This window comes from Triturus cristatus, chromosome 2_2, assembly GCF_964204655.1.
Source record: "Triturus cristatus chromosome 2_2, aTriCri1.1, whole genome shotgun sequence".
Taxonomy (NCBI): domain Eukaryota; kingdom Metazoa; phylum Chordata; class Amphibia; order Caudata; family Salamandridae; genus Triturus; species Triturus cristatus.
The window spans coordinates 751,476,352-751,495,966 of NC_140582.1; the positions used below are offsets into that span (position 1 = coordinate 751,476,352).

The following is a 19,615-nucleotide window of genomic DNA, read 5'->3' on the forward strand; positions in this document are numbered from 1 at the left end:
GTGTCTTGAGTTATGCTTATCCTGCGAATAACCAGAGGAGGTGGCTGAAAACACTACCAAATAAATTCTGCTCAGAAACTGAACAAGTCTCCACTTATGCACAGCTTTCTTGGACGTGCTGGGGGAGCACTTTTCACGGAATCCTCCACTTAAGAGGGGGCATCCCTATTAGAAGGAGTAATATTCTCATTGTATATCAGGAATAATGCCAACCTTCTTTCTCTGTTCTTAAGAGTTTTAGTTGAAAAAGTCTTTAAAGTGACGCCTTATGAAGTGCATAAAGGCAATAAATACACTGATAATGCACGGTATCTCAGTGTTGAAGCTAGGGCTGGTTCAAACCCAGGAAAGACCATAACAGCACCAATTTCAGGTTTACAGAAGAGTCAGAGCACAGACAGACACACACACTCCCACCCACCCACCCCGTAGAAATCCGAGCTACAGTAGCCTCTAGCCGGAGTAGAAGGGTTAAAGCTTCCACATAAGTGGCTGAAGTTTGGGTTCTTTCAAAAGAGGTGAATGTGTTACAAAAGATTCTATGCTGTTTTAGGCCTACGGCCGTTATTGAACTGTATATAGTATGCTGTATATTTTACACTGTATCCTGCTATGTTAGTCTACCGGGGATTTGCAGCTGGACGACAGGGAATGATCCATTTTTGTGAATATATAACAGAGTTTTATGGGGAGTTTTATATAGCACGAACTAGACCCGAAGGTATGAGTGTGCTTTAAATGAGCACCAGTTGCGTGACAGACAGACACATTCATTTTTGTTAGGCACAGGGAGATTAAGTGATTTTCTCAGACTCAAAGGATGTTGAGCGTCCCTGCAGAGACTCAAACCTGGTTGTCCAGCTCTGAGGTTGACCGCTCTAGCTGTTAGGCCACATCCTCTACCCAATCCAATGCTGAAGAAAGAAAGAACACTGACACGGTTGCAAGATACCCCTTCACTGTAGCTACCGCACTGCTACACAGGTTTGGTAGAAGGGAGACGTGCAGAAAGGATAAGGTCTTTCTCTTCTGGTGAAAGCTAAAAGGTGACACACATGAAGGTGTACCCTCTGAATACTGGGGGGCAGAATCAGCTCTACTAATTGAGACTACATGTCCTCTCTCTGCGCAAAACGAAGAAGAGGTGTTCTAATGATGTCTTCTAGTCTGACTACCACACCCTTCTCAGCCAATGTGGAGCAGTGAGAATGACTTGGGGCCAGTCTTGGTGAATCTTCCTCCGAGTTCGAGGAACCAAGAGTAGAGGAACCAAGAGTATTGGAGGAAACAAATTGTGAAGCTGAAGCTTCAAAATCAACTGAAATGTCCTCCACGGTTCCCTGAGAAGAATACTGGAGGGTGCAGAATTTCAACCATTAAGCATTGCTCGGAGTTGTAAATAGATTCACCCGCGGTACGTCCCAAGAGGTAAAAACGTCTTGGACTACCTCTGGGGGACAGCTTCATTTGTAGGCGGCAATATGACGCAGACTGGGGCTATCGGATCTGGTGTTCAAGGAGCCCTCCAAGTGACTGGCCACCAGTCACATGCCATACTGATGCAGCCAGGTCCAGAGCCAGCGGGCTTCCCGGCAAAGAGCCTGGGGCCCCGCTCCTCCTAATGGTTCACATACCGCATTGCGGTCGAGTTGTCAATTAAGATCTGGGACGACTGACCTAAATGGAAGGGAGAAAATCTTTGAATGTAAACCAGATAGCCCTTAATTCCACCATATTCATGTGCAATCTAAGTTCTTCTGGAGACCAAAGGACTTTGATATTCAGGTAATCCACTTGTGCAACTTACCCAAAGGTGGAGGCATCCATTACCACTTAGATCATCGCTGAAAGGAGACAGAAGGTTCTACCTCGAGTGAAGTTGACCTCTGCTACCCACCAGAACATCTCCATTGCAGTGTCTTTCGAGATTACAATGGATTCCATCAAGTTTCCCTGATGCCGGAGTCACTGCTTGTGTGACCATGAAGACGCAAGAAGCGAAAAGACAAAGCAAACCTAGGACCTGCGGGTCTGTCACTGGAGCTCCCTCCTGGAACATGGGAACCATGTCTTGAATGTCCCGTATCCTCGTTGAAAAGGGAAAGCTGAAAACAAAAAAGTATCTAGCATGGGCCCAATGAGAAGAATGCATTGGGAGGGCTTTAGGTGAGATTTGCAACAACTGACTGAAAATTCCAAGTTGAACATCAGTGAAGTTGTCCAGAGTATATGGTGGGACACCAACTCCAACAGACAGGCTTTGATGAGCCATGAGTCCAGACAGAGGTACACAGCAAACCCTGTTTGCTGAGATGGTCCATGTAACATTGAACTCTGTGGATCATTGCTTGTGTCCTTAATAACTGATTAAAGAGTGATCACTGCCTATCTCTTACCAGCCTTCATCCACCAATACTCCCTATGCACATCTTCCTAGTTTTCTCTTACATGTCTCTTTCAAAGCTCTCATCATCTCAGGTAGGCAGAGGTCATTTTCTTGAATAGAGATGAAATAAGAGTGAGTAAGCCAAACAGGACAAGGCAAGGTTTCATGATGTGCCAGGGTATTTGAATGGGCACTTATGCCCAGGGAGAATTCAATTACATGACTTTCAGAGACCTGCCTGTAAGTTTTCCCTTTAAACAGATGTGTAGCTATAAAACAGTTAGTGGGTGGGGTAGTACCATGACACAGAGTTGTTCTGTAAATCTCCAAGTAGAGATGTCTTTTACTACTCAACTTGGTGACTAGGTGGCAATTTTCCTTGCCTTCACAGTGGCTCATGGCACCCTTGCTCTGTCCCTGCTGTGGGCAGAACCTACAAGGTATCCTCTGTAAGAACTTGTAGAAATCCGATAGAGAGCACGCAAAACGCAAATTTGTAATTCAAAGGACAATCCAAGTCACCGGCATCAATGGCATGCAGACGCAAAGACTCACTATTAGCAATGCCATTTGAGTCTTGCTCTGGAATGTTTGCTGGAGCTGGGTAACGATCCTACTTACAGTGTTTTCTGAAATATTTTAAAAATTGAATTCCCAATTAGGAATGATTTGAAACTCAATGGCAGAATCAAAATCTAAAATTAGCAGTTGAGCTGTGGGTACTTCGAGTTGGGTCAACAGCATACTACCACTATCTACTGTCAACACCCAAAACCTAATTCATGTCAAAAATCTTTTCTGCACCCACCACTAAGTGACAGATTATTGCTTAGCCTGTGAATCTAGAATAGGTTCAAGATGCAAAAACTGAATTTACAATAGCGCAGACAACAATGTTAAAGCATACTCCACCTCATTGTCCACAGCTTCGGAATCTTCAGGATCCGGAATGGTCTGAAGCATCATTTCACAGTCCTTATTTTCGGCTGGAGTTGAAGCTGCAATAGGGGCTTGGCTTGATGCTTGACAAATTCCAGTGCTAGCAGTTGATAACTAATGAAACAAAAATGAAAATACACAGTAAACAGGAGGGCAGCAGTCTTCTGACAAGAGGGTGATGGACAAAAAGGCTGAAATCAGTTTCAATAAAGTTTGCCTGATTTAAAAGAGTAAAATGATCTACTGTTATTAACATTAGAAGCCATATCAATGTAGTCTCGGAACAGACGTCAGACTGAAACAAAGGGAATCTGATATGTCTCCTACATTTCATGATCAAGATCACATTTTAGAGGAGTTGAAACAGATATTTCAAATAATCTGCCACCTCTTTCAATCTTGGGATATGTTCTACTGTATGCATACGTCCAAAGTTCAGAGAGAAAGGACATATTTTGAGCCCCTTGGACAGTTGTTTTACGGTCTGTTGTGATCATCACCACATTTTGAATGCTACGCACTAAAGACTTCTGCCATAAACAGTCTTCAGTTTGAAAACATTTGCGTGTTGTATGGCTACTGTTGCTTCCCGCCTGCCCTATTGTTCTCAGGCCGAGGATATAAGCTTGCCATCCTGCCAAGAATTTGCCCCTAATAATGGTCACCTGCGATTGAGGGTCTGTGAAACCTCATCCCTGATAGAATGTGCATGCCACCAATGTAAGGACACTTGTTTTACTGTTACTATAACAACCAAAAAGAACATGCCAATCACCCTGCATTTGTGAGGTGTGTGTGTGTATACGCCTGTTCTGGTGACATACACATCATAGGATAGTGTACTAGATAAATGCATTAATTGGTCATTGCCAAAAAGGTCATTACTTTCCCAGCTTTCTGAATCAGACTGCTAATGATATTATGTTTTTTTCAGGAAGGACATCCTGCACAAAAATCCACCTTTGCGTGAAACAACCAATTCTTGTGCTTTTTTAATAGCTATAGGGAAGGTCTTCTATTTATTAGCAATTAGATCTGATTGATTAACTTTCTAAGCCACACAACCGGTTTGCTGCCATTGATGTGTGCGATTCATGCTTTCTTAAAATAACTTTCCTTAGGTTGACAATCGTGCCGATAGGGACTGAAGAGAGGACTACTCTGAAACATTTTTCAACAGCCTGGCAGTTGTATTTATTCCCAAGGATAAAAAGATCAATTTAGTACCATTTCTACCTACTGTAGACTTAAGGCACCCCTTGCATCTCTGATGCATCAATATGCGCATGTTTATGACTTTCATACGGAGGGTCACCAAGAAACTGCTGAAATGAATTAGGGGCATTACATCCTTCTGTGCCACCCCATGAATCAGAATAAACCACAATGCACAATCCTTTCCTGGCTTTATTACATGGTGTTTTCTCCTTGGTCTCATTCCGCCAGGCCGCAATAATTGAACAGCATTGCCCTAGCCTAGTCACCACAAAACATCCTGGGGCGCTCAATGTGGAGTCATGAATCCTTGGCTACTCACTGTAGAACGTCCATCTGTGAATGCTAAGATACGGGGTCTGCCACTAAACCCAGGGATCTTTGATATATAATCATTTAGCTTCAGTAGGAAAAGGGGGGTGGAGGGAGGCTAATTGGTCTTATAATATGGCATGGCTTTTTATGGTATAAGGTTTATTAACCATACTAACAGTATATTTGGTATGCATCTGTTTTCTAATCGTGACACGAATACTGCATTTTACAGCACAATAGTTTAAATATTATTCTAAACTTCCATCGTGTCTCTTGTACATCTTATTGTGGGCAAGTACGAATGAGAAAGCGAAAGGCTGTGTTCTGTTACCGTGATCTCTCAGATGGTCAAGAGTGTAGTGTAGTGTTGTGTTGTGTTCTCGGGTTACAATCCATTTGTTTCTCTGGTAAGGTTAGTAGGGCAAGTGAGGCACTATAGGTAGTCAGACTCAAGCTCAAAGAAACTGAGGTAGTATGGCGACTCAGTCTCTACATACTGATGGTCTATGGTTCCAAGCATAGCTCTGTTTCAGAGCAGAATCCCTGCAAAATGGTGCCACCAACGTTTTGGTCAGGTACTTACTTGCGGGAACTCAGACTACTACTTGTGCTCGTCCACAATACCCTTGCAGCTCTCTGAGATGTCCGTAGTGTTAGGGATTTGTCCTCCACAGTTTTTTAGGGAACACCTAGTTCTGTTGGTTTTTCAAGCTTGACTATTAAAAGGTTTACACCCTGTTTGTGCTATGCTTTGAATCCATTACTGATTAATTATGGCGCAACCCGCTGCTACTGCTGTTGACTGCCATCCAGTCGTAACTCAACATTTGATACAACATGGAGTCCCTAATGCTTTAGCTCCTGTGATTTTTGTTTTAGAGGCAGACGCATCATTCTGCTTTGAAGTTTTTTATTCCTGGGTAACATTTCCAGCTGTGGATGCTAATGTTGATACTTTTCATGAATATACTACACCCCAGGATCATTCTGCGTATCGACCATATGCACTTGTTGAAATTACTCTTACTGTCTGGGAACACCAGACTTGGTTTAATGGCACCCTTCTCCATGTCCCTGGGACTGTTTGAATGGGCCCTTTGAGTAAAGCAGGGACCACGTGACCGGGGCTTGCAGGTTATACCCCATATCCTGATTTGGGTAATTAAAGTTTAGTACAAACTTACGCTTTGTATAATGTTCTTGTCGTCCTATATAGACATCTTACTCAGTATATTTCACATACTTTGCTAGCTGGTACAGCTAAACTTGGCCTGCAAGCGCAAGCCCAGTTGCATGCAGCGTCTGTCATTAGTCCTGTAATTGCTTAATCAAGTTAGGGCAAACGATCCACAAATTGTGAGGAAATACCCTTTTTTATTGCCTGCCTCCCCCTCATCCACCACCCCCAAACAATCTATCAACTCAAAGCTGTGTTTTGCCTTACAGGAACACAATACAAGCACAGAATCTTAACAATGCGCTTACCCGCTGGACTGGTTCCTACTCTCGCTGACTGCAATACCTGGGGGACTGCTTTTGCCACTGCTAACTTTGTTATGGCACTCCCTCAATGGCTGTTCTACTAGGCGTCCTCAAACAAATACAGAAGGAACATGGGGCAGGTCCTACCCTAGATTGGAGGATGAAACTTGTGGAACATTCTCTACAAAATGATTTTCTCTAATGTTAAAGGTGAAGAAGCATCTTTGGCTATACGCCAGCAACTTACCAAGGTTGCGAATGCCAGGTGCCTGTTATATTTGCTAACGTGTATACGTCTTTAAGGCATAATAGTTTGGGAACCAGACCTTCAGAACCACCGCTTGGCAAGCCTAGCTCAGATAAGGATGCCAGACCGGCCTGTAAGTTTACAAAAAAAACAACAACACAGGATACATCTAAACAGAAAGATAAACAGCGTGGAGGTTCTCCACTGCCGGAGTCCTCTGAAAGACGATGATTTTCATGATCACACTTAAAATCAAGACTCCTGATAGGTATCAGGTTCCTGATCCCCATTCTCCTCGTTCCTTCCAAGACTCTTTTAATCAACAGTACGACAGAGAAGGGCGATCTGGACACAGACAAGAAGAGTAAGTGAAACCAACAAGAGAGAACGTTCGTCTGACGTGAAGATAAAGGAGGATCGACCTTTCCACATAAGGCCCCTTTTCAGAAAAAGAAGTTTGCAGCTTTAACTGCTAAATATGCCACAGACTGAGAACCATCCTCCTAAACAGGAGTTGGGCAGTGACTCTCCTCAACAGTGCGCCAGAAGTCACCATAGTACGCAGGAATCTCCACCAATTTCTAGTAGCAAAAGCAACTGAAACATTTATTACGGTTGATACCGCCAACACCCGAGTAGCCCGTCGGACAGACTAGATCATTTGAATATTCAGATTTAAGGTGACGTTGGGACGTTAAACGCATCATTAGAGCAATATTCTGGGACAACTTAACTACTACTTACAACATTCTCTTGGTGGACGTCAATTGGCCCCCACCTTTTGTTCTCGAATGCCCCCCAGGTGCGGATATCATTCTCCCTTCCTTCTCACACCTCAACCCTGACAGTCAAGCAAGCTTGCGCATCTGCATGGCCCCTAGATTTGGCCCCTGCTCTTTATCGTAAACGTACTGGATGGGATAAGGATTCCCCTTATTTTATTTCTATACGGTTAACACCTCAGATTCAACCACAGTATTCTATTAAACAGGCTCAAAAACACCCGTTAAGAAAATTCTTTCCAAACTAGATTACCTTGTTTCTCTCAAATGAATAATCCTCTTTTTCCTGATTTGAAACTAAATTATTCCTATTGCATGGTTTTAGATTATAAACACCTAAACAGTCATACATGCACAATTGCGGTGCAAAATATCCACAGTATGGCACTTCTCAATAATGTGGTCCATAAAAAAAATGAAACCACTTTGACCATTTCAAACTTTTTTTCGGTATCAGTTTTGCTCCAGAGAGCCGAGACTGATCTGCATTTAGCGTCCCAGGTTTTCAAATGCGTTATGCCCGACTTCCTCTGGGCTAGAACAGCAGCCCAGGAGTTGTTGAAGCACAAATTGTGCCAATTCTTCATTAAATTGACCTTGAAGCTCTGTCCTTCGTAGCTATCTACCTGACAGGCGGTGAATTAAACCAACATCTGGAAAGCGTTGATCGCATAATACTGCGATTTGCTGAACTTGGCTACAAGTTTAACTTTTAAAAAAAAAAATCAAAAATAAAATCATACATAGCTTTTCTGAGTGTCCTTTTCTTAGGATATTAACTTACACATAAAGGAAAGAGTCTTGCCCCTCACTTTCTTGAATAGTGTGCTTAATTGCAACTACCACATACACTTAAACAGTTACAATCCTGGATAGGATTTTGAAATTTGGGCAGAACATACATACCTGATGTATTAAACTGCTTTATGCCTTAATACACCCTGATTTTTCAGATTCATGCTGGACGTCAAAACACAATAACACCCTCAGATCTTTATAATCAGACTTACTTGAAACATGCCACTTGCATACGTGTGTCAATACCATGAATTTAGTCATCCGCGTTTTGCCAGGTGCAATTGGATTTACAGGTCACCTTTAAAGAAGGTGAAACGGTCCCAATAGCAGATAATTCATATTTTTATTCCACTGCAGAGATGCATTTTGCTTCTACTGAAAAGAAAATACTGACTGCTGTGCAGATGGCCATCCTCAAAAAAGACCGTTTCTTCAGGATAAACTCATTATTGTTGTTTCTCCCGGTCCAGCCTCAGAGGCCGCCATCAAAGCCAGAATTCCTAAGCAAAAGCTCTCCATCCTCAATGGATACAGTGGATTATGCCCTGGACAGCCATGGATGTAGACTTAGTCTTTGACCAATCGTTACAAACACAAGAATTCTTGCAATGACCATGTTTATCCTTTTCCTTCTTCAGTTCGGCCTCTTGATCAATATAAATATATTATTTATAATGATGCTATCGCACAACCTGCTATAGGTTCTAAGTAACAGTATTCTGCTACATGCAGCATCGTTATTGGCACTGCATCAGATGGCGTTTTTCATCCACAAAATACTGACATACAGTCTCACGGAGACTGCACTGCACAGTTGGCTGAACTGAAGACTAATTCTTTCACTGGAGTATACGAATCCTGATTTCACCACACTTAAGAGTGTGATTCGTATTATTGTGTAAATCCTTTAATAATAATTAGCATTCTTGGCGACAAAATCACTTCAGAAAATCCAACAGTAGAACAATTCAGCACAACCTACTTTGGTTGAAAATGGCTGATCTTAAGGATACGTTGCCACACACGAATGTTATACAAACATTGAGTCATCAACGTGTGGGAGCACACACTGTAGGGAATTCTTTGGCTGATGAAGCAGCCAAATCTGCAGTAGCCAGAGCTAGAATAGCAGCGATAACCCACTCTAAAACCAGAATCTATTGGCAATATCATGGCCGCCGCGAATACATTTGAACACAGCAGCCCTTTACTAAAGGGTTTGCCCCTTAAATATTCTAATCATTTGAACGACCAGAATGTTCCTTTTGTAACTATTCTTGGAGTTGGGGGATCAGGTGACTCCCAACGCAGACCACAGGTTTGATTTAATTATGGCCACTCATGAATGCTTAGCTTCCGCACATGCTGGAGTGGCTGCCGCTATTTTGCTCTTACAGAAAAGATATTAGTGGCAAGGTTTATACCATCAAATCTGAAAATAATTTTACGTTGTGACAAATGTCACCAAATCAAAAGTTCCTCTGTGTCTCGTCCACTACAGACATCTCTATTTCCATCAAGTAATTTGGCTGTGTTTACTTAGATCATTGTGGTCCACGGATTTCGGATACTGCATTCAAATGTAGTCTGGTTTCAGGCGATTCCTGCTCCAGGTTTCTCTGGGTTTGGCCGCAGCTCGAACTGTTATAAAAGACTTGCAAGTCTGCATCAAGATTTATGCCTGTTGTGCATTCCACTCGGACCAAGGTCTTGCTTTCACTTCTAAAGCGTACTATGATTTGATGAAGTCCACGGGTGTACAAGCGCATTATTCTTCGCCATATAGGCCTGAGGGCAATTCTGTTGTAGAAAGAATGAACCGTGACTTAAAGCAGTCCTTGACAGCTAGGATAATGGGTACATGGCATGGCAGGTTGAGTATTAAATAGTCTCCCCAAAAGATCCCTGGGTGGGGGGGGGAGTCCATATGAAGTAGTCTTTGCATCAAAATGTATGTTCCAGACCTTGACGATCAATGAGAATGTGGCGGCAGCCGTAACCTTTGATGTAGATTACTAGGTCCTGTAATACAGCAAAATGGTTAAGTTCTGTGATGCTCAATCTCGCAAACAATTGCCTAAATCTATCTCTTCGTATACTGAAGAACCACTTCCAGTTTCCAGTTGGCTTCTAAAAGTTGGAGATCTAGTTTGAGAAAAGGTGGCCATCAGAAAGGAATTCAGCACTACATGCTGTGCTCCTGGTCCAGTCCTGGGCATTCAAGGTACACAAACTGTTGCCTCTTCCAGGTTATAAGGACAACACTTTATCTCCTTAGAACATGTCAGGCTACACCATGTGGCTGATTCTAAATAGTATTAGATTTACACCTTAAACATGTAGACAGGATAGTCACAATAGTGTTTTTAACACAGGCTGGTATCCTTTTTAGACATATTTGCCACCAAAACACAGAGCTCACAAGCTCAACACTCCAACTGTACCAGCAAAGATGACTTAATTGGTTAAGGGACCTCAGGGATTAAATTCAAAGAAGTCTACATGAGAAGAGAACTGAAGTTGAGGTCATGCTTTTACTACAGAGCCTTTGATTCATGTGCATTTGGGAATTCAACTGGAGTGTGGTACAGGAAAAGTGTGAGAGGGAGGGATAGTTGGAGATTGGTAATTATCTGTTTAATCTTCATCAGCAAGTCAGGCTGAAAGTCAATGTATGAATATCTTAGAAGAGCAAATAAACACCATTAAATAAAAGAGGCACTTTACCTCTCTAGGGTGAATTGACTCAACTGAGAAAATTTTATTAACAGTCATTCTTACTTCGGCCTGTCTCGGCCTTCCTCAGATGCCTCTCCTCTCAGGATTCTCTTTCCCCTCCGTTTTTAAAAGTCCAGCGTTTTTCTCATTGATGAAAAAATTGCTCCACCCCTATCCATGTGACCGTGTACCAACTGGCTGCTCGTCAGAAGCACCAGTCCCAGAATGCTTCACTCCAGTTAAGTGCTACAAGGGGATTTGATTTTAAGGTCCATGTGGATTTTCGACGACGTGCAGGACAATCCACGGTGTGGTCTTATGTCAGAGTCCTGGTCGGTGCAATGTCTCAGAACTCCCGAGGCCCCTCAACGCTCCAGCCCCCAAATTCGAACGTCCACCGGGCAGGGGTTGGGATGACAACGCACTCGACCCGTTGTGAAGTCATATATATATACACCTCTTAAATTGAGCACCCATTTACAACATTTGTTCTACTGTCCAAAATACATGGAATTTACCAAGAATATTATAACCTGGATCTGCATGTTTTGGGAAAGAAATTTGGGCAGGTTTTTTAAACAAGGTAAACCGTTTTAGAATTTCAAAACACTTCCCTCCAGAATAAGTAGCTTCTTCATTAATTGCAGCAGTGGAATCTATTTCTCAACTCTCACACACACAATTGTGTTTCCAGGATGCTGCACATACATTCAAATGTTAAAGTATATTAATTAAGATCCCATAATGAAGACTCACATGACATTGCATCCTTTCTTAGCGACCCATTAAGGTTAATATTAAATAAGTTGCTCTAACATTTATGAAGTGTAATCCTTTACCTGAAGGTCCGGACACGCCTTCTGCAATTCCTGAATCTTTTCTTGTATGTCGATAAGTTTTTTTCTTTCCTCATGTAGCTGCTTTAATTCTCTTTGTTGCTGTTCAAGTTTGGCTTCATAAAATTTCTCCCTAAAGTATTAGAATTATTTTCAGTTTAAATCACGTAAATTGTTAAAAGAACCATTAAAAACAAAGAGGAACATATTTACCTTGCTTTTTCATTGAGCACCACATCTCTCTGTGATTTTGAGGCACTGGGCCTAATGTTATTTGGTTGATGTTCATCTGCCACTACATCATCAACATGGTTCAATCTATTAACAGGACAAGCCTCTGCGTCTTCGCCATCCTAAAATTTGAAATAAGTATTTGTTACATAAAATTTAGTAGCATACAATAAAAGAAATTCCTAAAACTTAACAAATGAAGGTAACTTAAATTGCAGTGGGCCGATTTAAACATCCATACAGTCATTAGAAAAAACATTAGAAACCAAGATTTGTAGATTAAGCTTGACAATTTGGTATCTGTAGGGTTCCCTCTGTATTGAGTGGGTGAATGATTGAGTCACTGAGCAACTACAAGGACTAGGTCACCCTCTGAGTTTCATGAATCAAAGGGTGAAGGTGTGTTGCTAGTATACATCAGCTGGCATGCTTTCACTGCCAATATGAACGGTATACCACAATTCTACTGCAAAAGCTGCTGCCAAAATCCTGAACACAAGCATATTTCAATCAAAATATAGCAATGCATAGGTTGCCAGTAAAGAAGAGTCGAATTCAAAATCCTGACATTAGTTCACAAAACAGAGTTTGGTCAGACAAGTTTGTGGGCGTATCTTAATCAGCAAGATTCAGGGGGTTGTTGAGTGAGATTCCCAAACTATATCTGTAGTGTACCCTGCTAAGAAAACCTAGTCAACCTGGTGTTGAGTGGGATAATACCCAGCATAAGTAGGGTAGAGATTTTGGTTGTTAAAGGCATCTTAGGGAAGAAGGAAGTTTCTTTTGAAAATAAATCATTCTTAAAGCCCCTCAAATCTATCTGTTCATTTTGTGTTATATAGGAGGAATTTGCTAATGGCCAGTAAAAGACTGGTACGCTAGGCACATGCTATTGGAAACAGTCATCTGAAGGCAACTATCAATCACCTGGACTTTACAGATTCCAATTAAATTAGCTCAAAAGGTTACATACGTGCTACAATAATCTGTGTAAAAACCTTTGATGCCATAAATTCCAATGCTGGTAAGACACCCAGTTGGACAAATGCATCTGTGCACAAAACGAATGTCTGGTGGGTGTGCGTGGTGTCAGTGAAGAACATCAAGGCTGTTATTGGTCTTAGATATATAGTATTATCTAATTCCAAGAAGTTGACTGTTTATTAAAGAGCTGGGAAGCATGAAAAGGTCTTTGCAAGTAATCTAAAATTTGGTACACAACCTACTTCCTGCTATAAGACATAACAGAACAAGAGGAAAGTCAGTTACTCCTATTCATTTACTTCACATTCCTCTCCTTGAAACGCAGAAAATCTACCTACAAAGAGGACAACTGGTATATACCTCATAATCTGCTTCTTTGTCATGGAAAAAATGTTTTAACATGAGTCCCCGAATACATAATAAAAATAGTGAACATTTCTCATAGGGCTGAAGAAGTTTTATACGAGGGCTAAAGCACCATTTTAGATCTTGAAAAGATGCACTAGATAAGATCATGAATACTGGATAACTTCGGTTACAGGTAAGTAACTTATTTCTTATCCAGTATTGGGGTATCTTTCATAGATTCACATGCTTCAATCTGAATAGCAAGCAGTACTGTAAACAATTAAGTACCCTTGGAGGATGGTGGGAGTACTAGAACCATTTGAGACTGTATACATGCACATATTTCTTATGAGAACCGTACAACATAACCATATGCACACTATATGTAACGACATTAGAATACTTATTAATAATATATTATAAAGAATGCATAACATTTTCATTAATGAATAGAAAAGACCTATTTGATACACAGGTCAACATAAAGCAGAATGAAACTCCTATTTAAAGAGACTCACTTCATTGAAATAAATAGCGAAGCCTGCCTGTGGCACACCTGCATCAGCATGTTGCATAGATTCCAGCCAGTAATGTCTGCAGATTTTTTTCCAATGTGATTCCTGCGAACATAGCAGCTGAGGTGAAGACTGCACTTGTGGAGTCTGCTTTAACTGTTCTGGTCAAAGTCTTGCCTGCCTTATCGTGTCAAAAATGAATTGTTGCAGTTAACCATCTGGCATTAGTAGCCTTAGCAACAGCTGTTCCTTGATGACTTTGTCCATAGGCTACAAATAGCTGATCAGTCTTTCAAATAGTTTTGGACTACTGTAGATAAAATTAAGACGTCTTTTAATGTCTAAAGTATGCAGAGCTCGTTCCGCTGGTGTAACCAGATCAGGGAAGAAAGTTCAGCGAACTATAAACTCGTTAAGGTGGAAGTGCGACAGAACTTTTGGGATGAATTTTGGATTCCTCCTAAGAATTACCATTTCATTTGTGAAGCATAGAAAGGGTTGTTGTATAGTAAAAACCTGTAATGCGCTGCCTCTCCTGGTGGATGTCAAAGCGAGCAAGAGAGAAACCTTCCACGTAAGGTATTCGATGTCTGCACTATGAATGGGTTCAAAGGTTTGCCTCAGCAATTGTGATAGAACTATATTTAAGCGTCATTTTTGGAGGAGGTTGTACAGGCGGAAAGGTTCGAAACAGTCCTTTCAGGAATTGCGTTAGGATATGCCAGGCCTGACTTTACCACGGAAAGCAGGTACAGAAGGATTTGTTCTGGAATAGATAGGTAGGGATGCTATTTGTTTTGATAGCACCAGAGACCAACATCTCCTTCGTTTCAGCTTGTATGTTTTGTTGGCGCTTTCCGCTCGAAATTCGGCGAGACCATCATTACCCTCTGAGTAATATTCAGATTCTTAAATTCATAGAATTCAGAAGCCATGCATGCAATCGGAGAGATGCTGGTTCCGCGTGACCTATCTGGCCCTCGTTCCTGGTTAATAGTGTTGGCGGCGGTAGAAGACGGAAGGACCTGGCTTCTGAGAGGAGGAAGAGAAGCTCTAAGAACCAGTGCGGTTTGGCCCACCTGGGGGCTAAGAGAAGCAGGCGGCAGCGTTCCGCTTTCATTTTGGTCAGTACCTTGGGAATCAATTGGATGTGGGGGGGGGGGGGGAGAAGCTTAAGCATATATCCCAGACACCGAATGTGATGGCAAGGCTGGCTCTGAGGAGACTTTGGGATGCTTCTACTTCTTATAAGCTTCTTCAGTCTGATGGGAGGTTTTAAGATGTTTTTTGCCCTCCTCAGACTTACCTTCAGACGATTTGGGCCTCGTATGAGATTTAGAAGAGGTGTTACTCTCCACATCAGAGGATGTCCTCTGCGTCTTCTTGAGCCAAAGTAACAGCCTGCCTTCTCTGTCTCAGAGTTTTTGATGAGAAAGTACAGCTGATCTTGTACTGTTCCATCTCATGCGGAGGGTAGAGGCAGTAAATGCAATCCTTTTGGGGGATCATCAATATGGACCCTCTTTTTCCAGAGAACTTTCAGGGGCGAAACAGGCCCTTCCTATAGACACGATGAATATCCAGTAGGAAATGTGACAATTATTAGAATAACTGAGCAGAGCTCAGGGAGACTCCCTTCACACATGACGTGCGAAGAACATTTGAGGGATTCAGCCTCTCTTGGGATGGTTCTAGGGGGTGCTACCTACAGGCTGGCTGTATCCAAAATGTGGTCCTTTTTTTAAAAGGACCTAAGCTATTAAAGTGATGGTTCTCACCATGACACCCCATGGAATGTTTTATTACTGCTTTATTTATAGTACAGTTGGACTCCCACTTCAAAACCAGGGAATGATTTAAGCATGTGAATCTATGTACTTGACCCTAAAACTTGTCTCAAATTGCCTGATCCTAGGCAAATATTTTATTTTACAAACCCGCTTTTTTCTTCATTATCACATTTGTGTGCAACTTCAAATATGTGAGTTCAGCATTTCTGCTGTATCAAAACCTATTTTGTTTGATTTAATACACTAAATATTTGCTCCATGAATAATAAGAATCGAGCCCACATGTGGTGTACACATGACCCCTGACTTGCCTCTTTTTTCACTAATAGTATTGCCAGCAGGGCAGGGGCAGGAATATTTCTCAATTCATGTTTAAAACCTACTTTTAATAAATATATTACTAAATTGATGTGGTAGTGCACGATCATTTACGAACAGCACATTGAAATGTGCCACAATCCTTCCCACTAATGTAGTTTCACTGATAAAACTATATAGATTATAAACAATCTATTGAAATAGGGTTTCAGGTAAATTAGTTTTCATTTGCACATCATTAAATAAAATATTCTTATTTGTTTTTAGCCTATTAAAATCTTTTTGTTCATCACACAGAATTACCAAAAAATTGCTTTCATAACTACTAAAAGATATTTCAAAATGTTTGTTCAGTTTACTTACAAACTAATTATATGGTGTGTTAGAACAAAAAACTGACATTCTACAGCCTTTCATTGCACACACTTTGTACAGCACGATTGTCAGTTTACTTTACAAAACGTCAAAACAAGATTTGAAGACATCTTTAGTGCTCATTCACTGGGTGAACAGAACACCTGTTCTTTTTGAGTTTGCCAGAAACAGCCAGCAGGACCTAAAAATAGCTTGCCCTGATAAAATATGACTCGCCATGGCAAGTAGACTTCTCGAGGCCTGGTTAAGTGAGAGTCAATGTGCCACATAACTAACACTCTAGGGCAAATACTACAGAGATACAAAACTGGGCCCTGCAGGGGATTATTGCTATTAAGTCTTTACACTTATCTGAAACTTAAATAACATTGGTCAGTAAGCCATCCCAAAAGGAGCTCAGGAGCCAAATAGGTACAGGGTTACTCCAATGAAAAGGTTCGGCAAGACCTAAGGTGTAGCATTACCATGTATACTCTAAAGCTTAGGGAAAGCATGAGCAAAATACATTTTTGCATACCAACATAATTTGAATTTTAGGTTTATGAAATCAAATCACTAAAGCTGTCTAAGAAGTGTTTGACGAAGACAGGTGGGCCTAGTGATCTTGCTGCGCATCCAGCTTGGATCCTCAAAAAACATTAATATATTGGAAAATGGGCCCATACAACACCAACTGATATACTACAAATTGACCAGTTTATTGCTGCCTAGTCCCGCTATGCCTTTAAGTTTTTGCGATGTTTGTGGTTTTAGATGACCAATGGCAAAATGTCAGGAAAGGATTAGTTACTTACCTGTAATCCTAGTTCTCTTCCAGGGGTATCCTCATCAGAGTCATAAGCACTAGAATATTCCCGCCCATGCGCGGGACCCCGGAAAAAAAAATATGTCAAATGCAGCCTTTCATAACTAGAGTTGAATAATGCTGTAAGGACTCCCTTGTATATTATAAACAATATATTAAAAACCAGGTAAAAACAGCAAAGCAGGTTTGAAAATTGTTTTAATGCTTAGCATTTAGCACAATCCCTCAGATAGGACTGAAAGCATTGACAGCTCAGAGGCTGCATTGCAGATAACTACAGCCTAGAAAGGCTGGAAAGCTAACTCATAGCAACATAGAAATAAACTGGCGCCGTGCCTTTAAGGCAGCCATGACCCCTAGCTTCCCATCATGCCTCAGGGGTGACCGTTAGGTCAGTTGTTCTTTGCGGTGACACAAAGCCATGACACAAACAGTTGATAATTCCTTAAAAATAAGGTTCCTTTGCCCGGGGAGGCGGGAGGGTTGCTTATGACTTTGATGAGGATACCCCTGGAAGAGAACTAGGATTACAGGTAAGTAACTAATCCTTCTCTTCCAGGGGATCCTCATCAATAGTCATAAGCACTAGAATAGAATAGCGAGCCTCACCTCTTTCACTGCGGGCAAAGGAGAAAAACAAATAACAATCAAGCTCAGATAACTAACCTTGAAAACCCAGGTATTTTATTATCTGAACAGATTTCTCAAGGAGGCTTGGCCTACTTGAGTATCCGCCCAGGAATCGGATTCAAGACAATAATGCCTTGTGAAAGTGTGTACCGATCTCCAGGTTGCTGCCTTGCAAATCTCTGCCATCGGAACATCATGCAAGAAAGCTTTTGTAGCTGCTTTTCCCCTAGTGGAGTGTGCTTTAGGTGACAATAGGGGTTTATTTGCAGGCTGGTAGGCCATTTTATACAGGACACTATCCATCTGGAAATGGACCTTTTGGAAGCTGGGAAGCCTGTCCTTATGGAACCATAATTTAAAAACAATGGCTCTGATTATCTTATGTCCTTCGTTCCCTCCAATTAGAACTTGAGCACTCTCTGAATGTCTAAGGAGTGAAGTGACCATTCCGCAGGAGTAACGGGTTTGGGGGAAAAAAAGACGGTAGGGAAATTGACTGATTAACATGAAAAATCAGACAACTTTTGGCAAAAAAGCAGGGTGAGTTCTTAACACTACCCTGTTGTGGTGAAAGATAGTATATGGCTCTATGGAAGACAGCACTTGGATTTCACTTACTCTGCGCGCTGATGTTATCGCGACTAAGAAAGCGGTCTTCCATGTCAAATGCTGCAACGTGGCTTTATGGATGGGCTCAAAAGGAGGACCTATCAATCTAGAGAGGACTAGATTGAACTCCCAAGGAGGAGAAGGAGGCCAAACAGGGGGATACACTTTCTTCAACCCCTGTAGGAAAACCTTGAACACCTGTAGTTGAAAAAAAGAAGGCTGGTTTGGAGACTTTCTGTAGGCCGTAATGGCCGCTAAGTGGACTCTGATCGAGGAATACTTTAAACCTGATTTAGCCAAGTACAGGAGATAAGGAAGAATTACCTCCTCCTGCCCTGTGGTAGGATTAAAATGATTACGAGTGCACCATAAGTAGAATCTTTTCCACTTAAAAGAGTATGACGCCCTTGTGGAAGGTCTCTTTGCCTCCTATAGTATATGCATACAGTCCTGCGGTAAATTCAAATGTCCATATTGCAGGGCCTCAGGTGCCATGCTGCCAAGTTCAGTGAGGGATGGTTGGGATGTAGAATCTTCCCGTCCATCTTGGTCAGTAGGTCAGATCTGTAAGGAAGCCTCCTGTGGGGGTGCACCGACAGCTGTAAGAGATCCGGGTACCACCACTGACGAGGCCAGTGTTGGACTATCAGGATCATTGACATGTTGGATCGGATGAGCTTGGATACCACCTTCGGGATCAGAGGCAGGGGAGGAAAGGCGTATGCAAATACTCTGGACCAATCCATCGAAGGAGCATTCCCCCTCGTCCCTGGACGGTGGAACCTGGACGCGAAGGCGAGGCATTTTTTGTTTTGATCGTCTGCAAACAAGTCTATGGAAGGTTGCCCCCACTGATGGAAAATTTCTGCCACTACCTAGTCGTTTGGCATCCAGTCTGGCTGATCTTCGAAGTGCCGACTGAGTGCGTCTGCTCGCACGTTTCGCTCCCCTGGAAGATGCACCGCCGTGATGGAGAGGCCTCTGGCTAGAAGCCAGTGCCATATCGTTTGAGCCTCCAGGGAGAGCGGGCAAGAGCGCGTACCACCCTGTTTGTTGAGGTAATACATGGTGGTCGTGTTGTCTGTTTGGATCAGGATCGAGTTGGACGTGATTGAGGGCTGAAAAGCTTTCAGAGCTAGATGGACTGCTCGCAGCTCCAACATGTTTATGTGGTAGGATTGCTCCTTGAAGGACCACCGTCCCTGCATCTGTAGGCAATCCATGTGCGCTCCCCACCCTTGTAGAGATGCATCTGTTACCAAGGACGGGGTCGGAACAGGTTAATGGAAGGG

The 19,615-nt window shown here is 42.1% G+C and overlaps 1 protein-coding gene across 5 annotated transcripts in view; it reads right to left on the bottom strand.

The window, feature by feature from the left end:
• PCM1 (pericentriolar material 1) overlaps window positions 1-19,615 on the bottom strand; it is a 1,275,228-nt gene that overhangs the window by 1,004,149 nt on the left and 251,464 nt on the right. For all 5 annotated transcript variants that reach the window (XM_085641994.1, XM_085641996.1, XM_085641995.1 and 2 more), the window contains exons 14-16: window positions 11,932-12,071; window positions 11,722-11,851; window positions 3,299-3,439 (exon numbers count right to left, since the gene is read on the bottom strand). In XM_085641994.1, coding sequence (XP_085498120.1) covers window positions 3,299-3,439; window positions 11,722-11,851; window positions 11,932-12,071 — 411 coding nt within the window. The remainder of the gene's footprint in view (window positions 1-3,298; window positions 3,440-11,721; window positions 11,852-11,931; window positions 12,072-19,615) is intronic.